The sequence below is a fragment of the Bidens hawaiensis genome, unplaced genomic scaffold (assembly GCF_021521415.1).
Source record: "Bidens hawaiensis isolate Kalapana, Puna unplaced genomic scaffold, B.hawaiensis_p1.1 tig00016054_1, whole genome shotgun sequence".
Lineage (NCBI taxonomy): Eukaryota > Viridiplantae > Streptophyta > Magnoliopsida > Asterales > Asteraceae > Bidens > Bidens hawaiensis.
The window spans coordinates 419,258-433,627 of NW_027492458.1; the positions used below are offsets into that span (position 1 = coordinate 419,258).

Genomic DNA, 14,370 nt, shown 5'->3' on the forward strand with positions numbered 1-14,370 from the left:
GCGGAGATACTTACGTAGACCAACAATGTATGATATCCAACGCATATACGATATGCACGGTGAAAAGCATGGTTTCCCCGGGATGCTCGGTAGCCTTGATTGCATGCATGTTGGTTGGGCTATGTGTCTCACTGCTTGGCGAGGTCAATTCCATCGAGGTGATCACCCCGGCCCTACTATTGTACTTGAGGCGGTGGCGTCACAGGATCTTTGGATTTGGCATGCGTTCTTTGGGGTTGCCGGGTCTAATAATGACCTCAATGTTATCGATCAGTCACCGATAATCGATGACCTTATCGACGGGGTAGAACCCCCTCAATCTTTTTTTGCAAATGGAGAACATTTTAAGTACGGATACTTCCTCGTTGATGGTATTTACAACGAATGGGGGATACTTGTTCAAGCTTACCGGCTCCAGTTTCTGACAAACGAAAGTACTTCACGAAGAAACAAGAATCGGCAAGGAAAGATATTGAAAGGGCGTTTGAAGTCCTAAAGAAAAGATGGGCAATGTTGGCGAATCCAATAAGATTTTGGACAAGGGAGAAGATAACGGAAGTCGTCATCATGTGTATATCGTACATAACATGATACTAGAAGACAAGGTTAAAACTATTTGTCAAAACTACCAAGGTGATATTCCAAGACAAGAATCGACGATCACCAGTGAACAACGACTCGCCAACATAAATATCATCAAGAGCGGTGAGTTACATGGCAACGTTCGGCATGAGTTGGTCGAGCATTTGTGGTATAGAAAACCCGATGATCTTGTATTAGACTAGTATCAACGTAATGTTTTATGTTATTATTAATGTAATGTTTTATATTATTATTTAATGTATTATTTAAAATAATTAAATAAATAAAAAACTGGATCAAATCCCTGATCACCTGGACCACTACACCCTCTGGGGCTTGGTTGAGGGACTTGATCCATGGCTATATTATCGCCTACGTGCCAGATTTTGCTTGGCTCACCTGAGACTCAACCAATCCCCATTACCCTTAGCCTAATCAGGGCCGGCCTTGGAGAGGGGCGATGTAGGCGATCTCCATGACCCACTCTCCTAGGAGGGACCTAAAATTTCTAAATTCTATATTATATATAATTTCATATACTAGGGTCATATTTCTTTACTCGCTTCAGGTCCTGGAATTCTTAAGAATTCTCGAACACGGCCTTGTATATATATATATATATATGATAAAGTAACATCCAACCCATAGTTTATATGCACAAAATCCATTGCCTATACTAGACAATACAATATTCACAATAATAAGATATGATAATATATAACAAACCACAACACATTCGAACATTATGATACTTGATACATGTGAGATTGGACTTTGGAGTAGGTGGGTGGTGATCTCTCAAAGGGCAAAAGGACAAAAAGAACCCACATGCACCACATTGATGAAAATCACCATCGTACTAAAAGATTCTCTCATCTATGTTTGATTTTTATTTTTAGAACAAATGTTTTACAAAAATAAAATCACAAACTAATCCATGATCTTTTATACTTACACGATTATATCACTAAAACAATTATATATAGACATATAGTAGGCATGACGTATTTAGTACTTTGGTCATATCTCAAAAGTGGAATATAAGTGTGCGTGAGGAAATAGTCATCTTTAGTGGAAGGTTGTGTTGATAACATAATTGAGTGTTTTGAGTATGATACGAGTCTTTCATCTTATAGACATTTTGTACTTTAATTTGAAATAATGGTGCGTCTCAAGCATCCTACATGGTAGATCGGGTGTATAATCAGAGGCGGTTCGTGGGACAGCGAAAACAAGTTAGGGCTTTAGGCTCACAATTAGTTAAGGCCTCCAAGTTTTAAAAAACGTTACATATAGATATATTATAATGAGTAAAGTAAACTCAAAAGTAATATATTTGTGTGGTGGTAGGCTTGATTATTACTAAAGTATAGGCTATTAGTTCAAACTTGTAATAAGCAAAAAATAAATTTCTTAACAATTTTCATGAAAAGCCCATAAAATCTTGTTTTGATTTAGGCCTCCACATTCGTTAAGCCGGCCCTGTGTGTAATAGTGGAGAGCATGAAGAAGGGTCGTTAGATATGTTTTGATAAGAAAGCTAACGATCAAACATGTATTTCGAGAAGTTCAAACCTAGCCTCATTTGTAGCTAACTTGCCTCGTATTTCATTTTCATTACACATGATTGCATGACATATCGCCATCAATGTATTGTTTTAAAAGCCTTAAATTTTGAAATCCCAAATATTCAAACATAAAAAGAGTGAAAATATAATAATAAAAAATACACAAAGACTAAGATGTGAAACGTTGAATAAAATTTAAGGAGAGACGATTTTACATTTATGAAGATAAAAGTTATAATACAAATGCTTTAATTTCTTTTTTCTCAATAATTACTATTACTATTACTATAACTAATATATATAAAAAGAAAGTTTGGTGACGTTGATATATAATTGGTTCATTTGACAATGTTTTATTGGGTCAAGGTTTTTTATATAGTTTTTGTTTTTTTTTCTAAGTTAGATAATTATATTTCTAATTGGTTTTATTATGTTATATTTGTTTTATTTTAGTTTCGATACCGTGACAAGTATGATGTTAAACGACTTAATTTGCGTAGACTTACCGCATTTTGTTTTAGTTCCGGTAGTGTAATGAATAACGAAAACCAACCGAATGTCAAATTTTTTTTAGTTTCCGGTTTCGTAACGGACGTGAAAAAAACCGACCGAATTTGCATAGACTCACCACCTCAACACCATGGATCAACAATGCTCGAGTTTTGCCAACCAACGCCACCCCATTGATCAATCTCAATTTTTATAACTTTTTGGTTTTAGTTCCCGTACAATAACACACGTAACCAAAACCGACTGTATTCACGTCGAATTACCGCCTCAACACTTAGGACCTGTAATGCTTGGGTTTACCACCGTCCGGATTTACCAACTTGCCCGGCGCAATAAAAATCTAGTTTGATACAAACTTGATCGAAACAAAGCCGTAAAAAGTGAGTTTTATTCAAAGTAAAATATCTTTTAGCACCATAAACAAAAACGAGTTTTATATGTACTTTAATAAGTCAGGTTATAAATATAGACGCATAAAATATCGTAGAGTCCAATTCTAACATTTTTCCATATCACAACAAGCGGTGGGCAAAAACCGGTTATCTGAAGGCCAAAAAATCAAATTAAAACCGAACTAGTATGTAATTGATTATGTGAAAGTCAGTTTGGAACTGATATAAACCATATGTTCAGAACAAGTTTTTAATTTTCTTCATAAAAACCGATTAACCGAACTAAAACCGACAGTAACTTGGTACCGGTTTCAACACATTAAGTACTTTCAACTTGCTTGACCAGTTGTCCGCCATAATCGTTGCGTTTGTATTATTTACATTTTACATCATTTTCCCTTTTTACCCCTGGCCCCACCACTCCACCACTCTCACTCATCTTTATTATTATTATCTTCTTCTTCATTGTCTCTCTCAATCAATATCATAACATCCGCCATTGATATTATTTAATCAACCATGAGTCGATTCAGCAAGCTTGACATCATCGATTACCTGTTAACTGACTCATATCCATCACCTTACACTTCTATTCTAAACCCAAGCATCTTCCCATTCGAATCCACCACTGAGCTTGATCTCGCTCTTAGCTTTCCGTCACTCGATCTCGTTTCTCCCTTTGATGACGTCATCACCGATTTCATCCAGATCAAGCCGTTCGATGACGTCATCACTCGTTCTAAGATTATAACCACCACACGTCGCCTGCGTCCTACTACAGCCACACGTTTAGAGCAGCTGTATCTTAAGTCACTAGCCGATCGAGTGTCAGCACTCGAGCTAGGGTTTGGTGACGTGGTGGAACAACGACAGAAAGCTGTTAAGTCAGCTGGTGTTAAGTCGGATAGGAAGTACACGTGGACGGCTGAGATTAACAGTGGTGAGAAGGACGGTGTGGATCGGAAGTATAAACTGACGACGGAGATTAAAGGAGGGAAGAAGAAGGAGACGAGTAGGAAATGGACGGCGGAGATTAAAAGGAAAGGAGATGATGTACGGAAGTACACATTCACTGCGTCAACTGCGGACGCTAATGCTATTGAAGAAGACGATGTTAAGGAAGAGAAGAAGGATAAGGATAATAAGAAGAAGAAGAAGAAGAATGGGCCGAGGATCGTTGAGATCCAAGGCGTCCCGGATCACGGCACGGTTTTATTGAAACAGGTTTGTTTAGTAGACTTCTCGGTGATTAGTTAGTTAGTTAAACATACCTTTACACTGTGTTCCCGAGTCTCATTTAACGAGGGGAGGGGAGGGGAGGGGAGGGGAGGGGAGGGGAATTATGACAGGAAAAAAAGCTAGGGGAAGGAAAATGTGTGATTTTATTTCGTGTTCCTGAGTTTAATGAAAAGGAAAGGAAAAGAAGGAAAATTAAACATTTTAGGTGTTCCCGAGTTAAGAAGAGAAGAAAAGAAAAGAAAGATGCATTTTTCTGTTATACCCTTTAAGTAAACTATTATATAGAGATATATTTAAGGGTAATTTAGGAATTGATAAAAGTTATAATTAGACAATTTTCTAGTCTTTTCCCTCCCTTCCACTCCCCTTCCTTTCTTAAAAAACTCTGGAACATGATTTTTTTATATTATCCACTCTTTTCCTTCCCCTCCCCTCATTAAATGAGACTCAGGAACATAGTGTTAGATTCTATCATTTGGTTGCTATTTTAGCGTGTTTGTTAGTTTATTTTATTTTAGTTGATTTACGGAACAAATTAGTAACAATGTGCGGCAAAAATCGGCCGCCTAGTAGGGCTATAAACAAGTTAGAGCCGACGTGAGTTCAAGCTCGACCTCAAAATTAAACGAGGCAGCTCAGCTCAGCGTGAGGATGAGCTCAAAGTTAACCGAGCTTAAGATCTAGCCATTGAGCCGAGCCGAGCCTAGCTTGGCTTGGTTACAAAAATGAGCCAATTTGGCTCAGGGTGTTTGAAATCAAGATTTTTTAGCTAGATTTATTCGAGCTTTTATCGAGCGAGCTACGAGCCACAAGTTTTTCGAATAAGCCTACCGCCTAGGCGCTAATCGGACCCTAGGCGCCTCAATTTTGGATATCCGGAGGCTCTAGGCGCTACTCAGTCAAATCTGTCGTAGTTGGTTAAAATCGGTCCTAGTCGGATAAAATCGTTCCAAATCGCCCAACTCGGCTCAAATCGTCCAACTTGGCTAGGGCTGGCATTACAATAACTAAGCGTGTCATTTTTTCCAAACACGGACTCGTTAAGAAACAGGTTAAGATGTAAACAACTTGATTAGGAGCTTGTTTAAAGACATGAGAAATAATACATATATATTGAAAAATTGCTAATAAGTCATAAAAGTCTTAATATATACATTGTAAAGAAGATGGTTGTAGTGAAAGTAATGTTTATTACTTGAAGGTGTAAGAAATACATAAAAAACTACATCTATTTATACACAAATAACCCTAGCTATCAAACCATAAAAGGCCCATGGGCTTTAGCCAACTATATGGGCTAAAACCCTAATTATAACTAAATACAACTAACACTCCTCCTCAAGTTGGAGCATAGATGTTAATCATGCCCAACTTGTTACAAATAAAATCTATCTGAGCTTTCCGGAGCTGTTTAGTTAGAATGTCTGCTAGCTAAAAATTTGTCTTCACATGAACTGGTTGAATGGAAGGAGGATCAGTTTGTGTGCCTACTACTCGATCTCTGATAAGGTGGCAGTCGACCTCAATATGTTTTGTCCTCTCATGAAATACTTGATTCTTGGCTATGTGAATGGCTGACTGACTATCACAGTATAACCTCATCAAGTCATTAGAAACAACCCCGAGCTCTCTGAGAAGACGACGAACCCATGTCATCTCTGATGTTACATCTGCCATGGCTCTATACTCCGATTCGGCACTCGACCGGGAAACCGTGTGTTGCTTCTTACTCTTTCATGATACAAGATTTCCTCAAACAAACACAAAATATCTGGTGGTAGATCGTCGAGAAATCGGACAACCTGCCCAATCTGCATTTGAGAACCCTGATATCCGACCATCTCCTTCTTCCGTGAAGGCACCTACACGACAATGACCCTGATCGGAGTATAATATACCCAAGCCAGGTGAGGTCTTAAGATATCTTAAGACACGAATGGCAGCATCCCAGTGACCGGTGTATGGTGTAGCCATAAATTGGCTCAGAACACTGACAGTAAAGGAGATATCCGGTCCTGTGACGGTTAAATAATTAAGTTTACCAACCAACCGTCTGTATCGCTCAGGATCTTTCATTGGATCTCCTTCCTTTGGGAGGAGTTTCTTTGTAGGAAGCATTGGGGTATCAACAGGTTTACAACCCAGTAAGCCACATTCAGTTAACATATCAAGAACATACTTTTGTTGGGAGAGAAATATTCCTTGTGGAGAGCGGGATACTTCTATGCCAAGGAAATACCTCAATCGACCTAAGTCGCTGACCTGAAACTGAGACTGAAGAAACTGCTTGAGTTCGATAATCCCGACCTCGTCATCACCTGTGATTATAATGTCATCCACATAAACAACTACTATAATCCTCTTTCCTTTCTGGTGTCTAAAGAAGACAGAGTGATCGTAGGCACTCCGAGTCATCCCAAACTGTCCCATCACACTAGAGAATCGACCAAACCATGCCCTGGGAGACTGTTTAAGACCATATAGAGAACGACGTAGTCTACAAACTTTCGAGGCCTCCTCCTCAACAACGAACCCTGGGGGCTGCTCCATATATACCTCGTCCTCAAGAACACCATTAAGAAAGGCGTTCTTGACATCAAGCTGATGGAGCAGCCAATAATTAATGGCAGCAAGAGCGATACAAATACGGACAGATGACATCTTAGCAACCGGAGAGAAGGTTTCATCGTAATCAATGCCATATGCCTGAGAATACCCTTTTGCAACCAACCGAGCCTTTAAGCGGTGTAAGGAGCCATCCGGGTGTAGTTTAACCGTAAACACCCAACGACAACCAACAATACGCTTCCCTTTAGGAAGTGTTTCAAGATCCCATGTATGATTGGACTTTAGAGCCCCAATTTCATCTTCCATAGCCTGTCTCCATCCTGGGTGAGCGAGAGCGCTTGTCACATTCTTGGGAATCGGGTAGGAATCAAGGGTAGTGGTGTACGCATGAGATTCAGGAGATAGGTGGGTGTAGGCAACATAGTCCTGAATTGGGTAACGAGTACATTTCCGGGGTTCCTTGCGAAAGGAAATAGGTATATCGGGAGGTGGGGCACCAGGAGGATCATAAACGGGTGTATCAGAGGTTGTTGGATCGGGTAAGGATGTATTAGTGAGAGATGTGGATTGCTCAGATGTAGACGGAGTATCGGAGGGTATTTCGGGGTCGTGGCCAGGGCGTGAATCAAGAGTCGCTGATGTTTGACCCCTACCCCGCCTAGCATATGTGAAAAGCAGTGGCGGAGATTCTGTCGGTGGGTCAGAATCAGTAGAGTTTGGATCGGTAGAAGGAATTGACACAGGAATGGTGGGGATGAAGGGAGATGTGGGTATATCGAGGTCGGGAAACGGGTCAGAAACAGGAGTGGAACACTCGAGAAAGTAAGGAGACTCGTGAAAAGTGACATTGGCACTGGTAAAGTATCGGTGAAGTGATGGGCTATAGCATCGATACCCTTTTTGAACCCGTGAGTAACCAAGAAAGACACAACGAATGGCTCGGGGATCAAGTTTGATGGTTTTTGGACTATGGTCATGAACATAGGCGACACAACCAAATACTTTAGGTGCGAGAGGAAATGGATCATCGTTGGGAAATAGTACAGAAAACGGTGTTTTACCATGAAGAACGGTTGAGGGCATGCGGTTAATCAGATATGTGGCAGTGAGAACGGCATCTCCCCAAAAACGATGAGGAACACGTGATTGGATCATGATTGTGCGAGCAACATCCAATATGTGACGATTTTTGCGTTCGGACACACCATTTTGTTGAGATGTATAAGCATACGATGATTCATGAATAATGCCGTTGGTTTTTAAGTATGAAGAAAAGTCGGTGGAAAAATATTCTTTAGCATTATCAGATCGAAAAGTTTTAATGGTGGTGTTAAATTGGTTTTGAACATAAGCATTAAATTCTCGAAATATGGAAAATACCTCACTACGAGATTTCAACAAATAAACCCAAGTAGTGCGAGAATAGTCATCAATAAAGGTAATAAAATATTCAAAACCCAACGTAGATTTGATAGGGCAAGGACCCCATACATCAGAATGCAACAGTTCAAAACAAGAACTGACTCGATTGGGCACCCTAGGGGGATAGGGACGCCTGGTATGTTTACCAAGTTGACACGACTCACAATGAAAATTAAAAGACGAAAGTGGTAAATCTGGTCGCATTTGCCTTATAACCGCTGTAGAGGGATGACCTAACCGACAGTGAGCCTCCCTGACAGCGGAATCACATAAGTTTGCTACAGGATGCGAAAACGGGGATATACGATAGAGACCTCCTGATTCAAAACCAGTACCAATTACCCGGTTTGTTCCTAGTTCATGAAAAACGCAGTGAGTTGGGTAAAAGGTCACAGAACAGTTGTTTTGTTTGGTAATCTGACTCACTGAACAAAGACTGGTAGGAAATTTAGGAACAAATAGGATAGAAGACAGTTTTAGGTTTCCGAGTTACTGATGGATCCTATGCCGAGCACAGGACATGAAGATCCATCGGCAAGACGTACCGGTGCATGGGAAACATTTTGAAGACTAGAAAAAATACCCCGATTCCCAGTCATGTGATGTGTGGCTCCAGAATCAATCACCCATGATAAGTCAAGGCTAGAAGGTTTACCTGAATGTGCCGAGCTGGTTTGAGGATGAGGCAACTTGGAGGTAAGAAACCGTTGAATAAGATCATGCTCCTCTTTAGTAAATGTATACTTGTATGTATTTTCGCCCATAGTGACACGAAACTGAAAATTGACTGTGAACAGTAACAAGTGCGGGTGGAGGGCGGGAACAGATTCCGGCGTAAACAGTTAATCGTCGTGAACAGTTAATCCCGGCAGCGAACAGTAATTCCGGCAGCGAACAGAAATTCCGGCAAATGAACATTAACTTCCGGCAGTGAACAGTGACTTCCCGGCGTGAACAGTGAATTCCGGCTTGAACAGTGATTTCCGCGTGAACAGTGAATTTCCGGCGATGAACAGTACTCCGGGTGAAACAGTGATTCCGGCGTGAACAGTATCCGATGAACAGTGATTCCAACGTGACCAGTGCTCGTCGGTGAACAGTACTTTCACGGTCGAAAAAAAAAAGATTTCGTGACAGGACAGATCAACAAGGCAGGGGCTTGTTTCAGATCTGAAGGGTGACGGCTGGTCAGACTCGGGTTTGGGTCAGATCGCGGCTAGGGTTTGGATCGAGAGCCGTAGCTTTGATACCATATAAAGAAGATGGTTGTAGTGAAAGTAATGTTTATTACTTGAAGGTGTAAGAAATACATTAACAACTACATCTATTTATACACAAATAACCCTAGCTATCAAACCATAAAAGGCCCATGGGCTTTAGCCAACTATATGGGCTAAAACCCTAATTATAACTAAATACAACTAACATACATAAATATATAACCCCAATATAATAATCTTTTAACACGTTTAAAACAAAAATCTATGAAATACTTTCGTTAATACATAACATACTTCAATAAAATATAATTTTTCTTAAATATAAATATTAACATATTACAAGCAGGTTAAAGGTTTTTAACCTGTTAAAGACACGAATTTAAGCAGGTTGACCTGTTTAAGCCACGACACTTGTTAAGGTCAAACCCAAACTTGTTAATATCCCTGTCGTGTCGTGTTAACAGTTCCGTGTAATAAATTGCCAGCCCTAAACTTGGCCCACTATGTCCAGTAGCTTTTTAGTGAAATGCGGCCCAACAAAATCAACCCTAGGCGGATAAAATCGGTCCAAATCGCCCAATTCGGCCCAAATCGTCCAACTTGGCCCAATATGTCCAATAAAATCGTCCCAAATACACATTTTTGACATAGATGACTAGAACAGAAACGTTTTAAGTATTTGATTTTTTGTGTTACAGGTTAGATGTTTGATTTTTGAACTATTTTCAAGTATTACATCCTTTAGATGTGTATGTAACTATATTTTTATGTATATATTTGAAAATTTTGAGAAATTACATAAAAGATTCCAATCTGATTAATTCCGAGTAATCCCTAGGCGGTACCTGACCGCTCGACTAGCGCCTAACGACTTCTGCAACACTTGTTTCTGGCTGCAAAATGTAGTGTGAATTGAACAAAAGGGTAGAGATAATGAACTTGTTAGTGAACAGAGTTGATACTAAGTTACCGTTTGATAGCAACAGCAATTCAGAACTACGCATATCCAGATCTTTGTTAGTTACTTAGTGTTGAGTTTGTATATTGTGGCAGGCATTTGCTAAGAGGGTGGAGAAAAACAAAGGGAAGAAGAAGGAGTTGTCACCTCAAGATGCAGCCATGTTGATACAGTTGACTTTTAGGGCATATCTGATACGCAGGTCTCAGGCTCTTCGTGCCCTTCGTGAGCTGGCTATTGCTAAGGGGAAGCTTAAGGAGCTCAGAGCTTTGTTCAACAATTTCTCTTATCGTCGTCGCGTGGCTCGTGATGCAGAGGAGAAACAGAGGTTTTCTGAGAAGATCATTGTGCTGCTTCTCACTGTCGATGCTATTGAGGTAAATTCATTGTCTTTTTTACGTTGTATGTTATGCTATTAAACCATCGAAATGGATATATGCTTGTGAGTTGTGATAAGAAAAAGGTTTGGATATATTATAGCTATTGTTAAATGGCAAAATTATAGCTCTTGTTAAATGTTCTATATTTATGCGGATATTAGAAACAATGATCGACAAATATTGCTAAATTGTAAATTTTGATCAAATGACCTTTGAGTTTAGAGGATGTTAATTTTTGTTTGCAAAAGCAGGGTGCTGATATCCTAGTGAGGGCCGCGAAAAGGTCGATGGTGGACGAACTGGAAGCAATGCTGGATGTGGTGGACCCACAACCAGGAGGGGGTAAATCTCTATCCTTGAAGAGGAGGACGTTCGACATGCCAGATGGTGTGATCCAGAGGGAAGTAGCCGAAGGTGTGGCTCAGGTCGTGCGCTTGATTGAACAGGAGGAGAGTTCTGAATGAATGAGGTTTGGTTGTAAGTCTTAGGACTATGAAACCCGTGTTGAGTTTGTCTTAGGTTGCTGATTGTTTTTCGGGTTTTATGTAGTTTAATATCGTGTTATTGCGACAATTCTGTATGTTCCTTTGCTTGTGCGACATTAAGTCCTGAAACCGGCAGATGGTAATTTGTTTTAATTAAGTTGACGTTTTTTCGTGTACGCTTTAATTTTGTATATTGTTTTTTTTTTGTTTACACGGCAAACTCATACACCCTTAAACATACTCGTAAGTTACACCACTTGTATATGTTTCTCATCTAACTTGTCAATTTGAAAATCGAATGCGAGTAATCAAGAAAAAGAAGTTTGCCATCAGTTAATTGGATGGAGACCTGTAACGCTACTTAAAAGCATGGTTGTAGTAGTCGTTAGGCGGTGCCATGTCGGTCAACTCGAAAGTAATCGGCCTAATCAGGGAGTACTCGGGAATTACTCGTCGAGTACTTGTCCTAGGCGGGATTTTTTCAATCATGCTTAAAGCGTCAAATGTTAAAGGTAAACCCAAGCGAGAGTATTCAGGGATTGCTCGTCGAATACTTGATACCTAGGCAGGATTTTACAACCATGCTTAATAGCCATCACATGTTAAAAGTAAACTTTAAACTCAGTGCGTGAAAGCCAATGCATGTACCAATAATAGAGGAGCTAAAGATACGTGTAGTAGAGGAGCTACAAAATGGGGCATTTTGTGCCATGTAACGCCCAATCAGCAAAAAACGGGTTTTTCTTTTAGGGGTGTTATGGTATTGTAGCCATATATATATATTTAGGGTAATGATCCTAAGAGAACTCTTTGCAAATTGAGAACTTTGAGAACCATTTTGGACCACTAAAAACACATTTAAAAAATATTTAAAAAAATTATAAAACAAAAAATAACAAAATTTTTAAAAAAGTAAAAAAAAAAACAAAATCCTTCTATTTCTGTCCGGTTTCATTAAAAAAATTAAAAATAAATAAAAAAACAAAAAAAAACCGTTGTATTATACACATATGTATAATTTTATTTAATATTTAGTTACGTAATATACACATATGTACAATATCATTTATCTTAAATTATACACATGTTTATAAAAAAAAATCATGTAAATGTACATATATGTATACTAGTGTAAAACCCGCGCGATGCCGCGACGACAATTTGTACCAATTTTCAAACCCAGTCTCCGATTAATAATACATGGTTCGTTCAGGTTTTAAGCAAATATGGTGGGGCATGCAAGCGCGTTCCACTAATATATGTTACTTAACGGGCTGCAAGTTATTATGGCGGGCATTATAACGGGTAAAACCCATGATATAGAAACGTTTATGATCCAAAACACTGATACAAGGAATATAAAGATACAAAATTTCAAACCTCATACCCTCTAATAAAAACAACAATTGTAGAGTAACAAAAATATAATATTCAAGAAAGCAACATCATGAAACTTCAGTTGGAAATTGGTCTTTTGATGGGCTTAGCCATGTGGCGAAGTGTCTTCTGGAAATTGGACTTTTGTGGTTTCTTGGTGAAATTACCATTTTACTTCTCAGAAAGAATAATTGAAATTCAGCCCCGAAATAATAATACTTGCATAAATAGCTTGTGATAAAACTAACGTTAAATTTCAACCGGTGATTCAAGTTGTCCTAATGCTAATTTCACTTTCCTAAACGCAATTGCATACAAATACTAAAGAAATAAAACAGTAGAGCCTAATTTTTTGTAAAACTAAAACGTCAAATGACCTGGGATTTCTTTTTAAAAATGTAAGCAACTTCCGGTTTCAAAATTGAAGGCACGGTCACAAAAAATAACCCCTAAATGAAATCTACCACGTATGACTGACCTGACCATAAAATTTTCATTTCAGAGCGTTAATATCTGAAACGCCAATCGACTATTCGAGACCTAAAAACCGCGGTCGTTTACTTCGTGTTCGGTCATTTGTTTGGTTAAAGGTAGACAAACAAACGTGAACATCTAAAGATCATGGAGGCTCAAAAAGCAAAAAAATGATGTCAAAAAAAGGTATAAAAACGAGCGTTTTGAAGTACTACCGATTCCATGATGCAGGCTTTAACCGAGTCAACGTGCTGCATATACAACTATATTGGCCCATTTTAAAACGAATCACACTAATGCTTTAAAAAAAAAATTGGCCCGTTTTGACCTAAATTCATTTTATTTACAACTCATTTGTCTCAAACAGTCTGCCTCAAACCCATTTTAACCCACCATCCAACCCGACCCGCCCATTTTCCAGAAAATTGGTTATATTATTTTCTTGGTTTAAGAATTAGATGGAATTTGGGCTATACTTTACTCAATCCAAATCCAACTAACACTCTTAATAACTAATCCAGGCCATTTAACATGATACCAAATATGACTTATCCACACAAACTTATTAAAAAAAATGATTAAATGAACATGTTAACAAATAACCTAAATTCAGAGGATGAAAATATTTCCCATTGAAACAATTATTGAAAAAAATAACTAATCACATAACCCTTAGAAAACCTAGGTGTAAGTAAAATGAACCAAACCCATAAGAATTGTGAAAAGAAATCTAGAAAATCTAGGTGTCAAAGTAAAATGAACCAAACCCATAAGAATTGTGAAAAGAACTTTTTATTCGGTAAGATGTAGGCCATTTCCGGTTATTGTATATGTACACACACATTATTACTTATAGACACTTGCGTTAGCATACATGATCCAAAAGTAGATGGCAGAAACATCGATACCAAAACAAGCCAACTTAATCAGACATTAACATCGAGTAGTAGGTTCATTTGGCAGCCGCAGTACTAAGACGACATAGCAGCAGTTTGCAGTTCTATTTAATTTGTAGTACTAAGGCACATAAATTTATAGGAATTCAATCACAATTGGAGAATACACTACCCTAAAGATTCTTATCAAAATTGAGATGACATCTTTAATTATTAAGTAGTTAACTAAAATGAGATGAACAATATGCAGGTCATGAAACATATTCATTCTTAGCCAGCTGTTATAATATTAAAGTGAG

The 14,370-nt window shown here is 38.6% G+C and overlaps 1 protein-coding gene across 1 annotated transcript; it reads left to right on the forward strand.

Moving 5' to 3' along the window:
- Window positions 1-3,463: 3,463 nt before the first annotated feature.
- Window positions 3,464-11,500, forward strand: LOC143550573 (uncharacterized). The gene is made up of 3 exons (XM_077041202.1): window positions 3,464-4,276; window positions 10,555-10,836; window positions 11,091-11,500. Exons 1-3 carry the CDS (start codon window positions 3,572-3,574, stop codon window positions 11,301-11,303), a joined length of 1,200 nt encoding a protein of 399 aa, XP_076897317.1. The 5' UTR covers window positions 3,464-3,571; the 3' UTR covers window positions 11,304-11,500.
- The last annotated feature ends 2,870 nt before the right edge of the window (window positions 11,501-14,370 follow it).

Coding starts and splice junctions, on each gene's coding strand:
- LOC143550573 (XM_077041202.1), top strand. CDS start 3,572: ATGAGTCGATTCAGCAAGCTTGACATCATCGATTACCTGTTAACTGAC. Junction 4,277..10,554: donor GCACGGTTTTATTGAAACAG/GTTTGTTTAGTA, acceptor ATATTGTGGCAG/GCATTTGCTAAGAGGGTGGA. Junction 10,837..11,090: donor TCACTGTCGATGCTATTGAG/GTAAATTCATTG, acceptor TTGCAAAAGCAG/GGTGCTGATATCCTAGTGAG.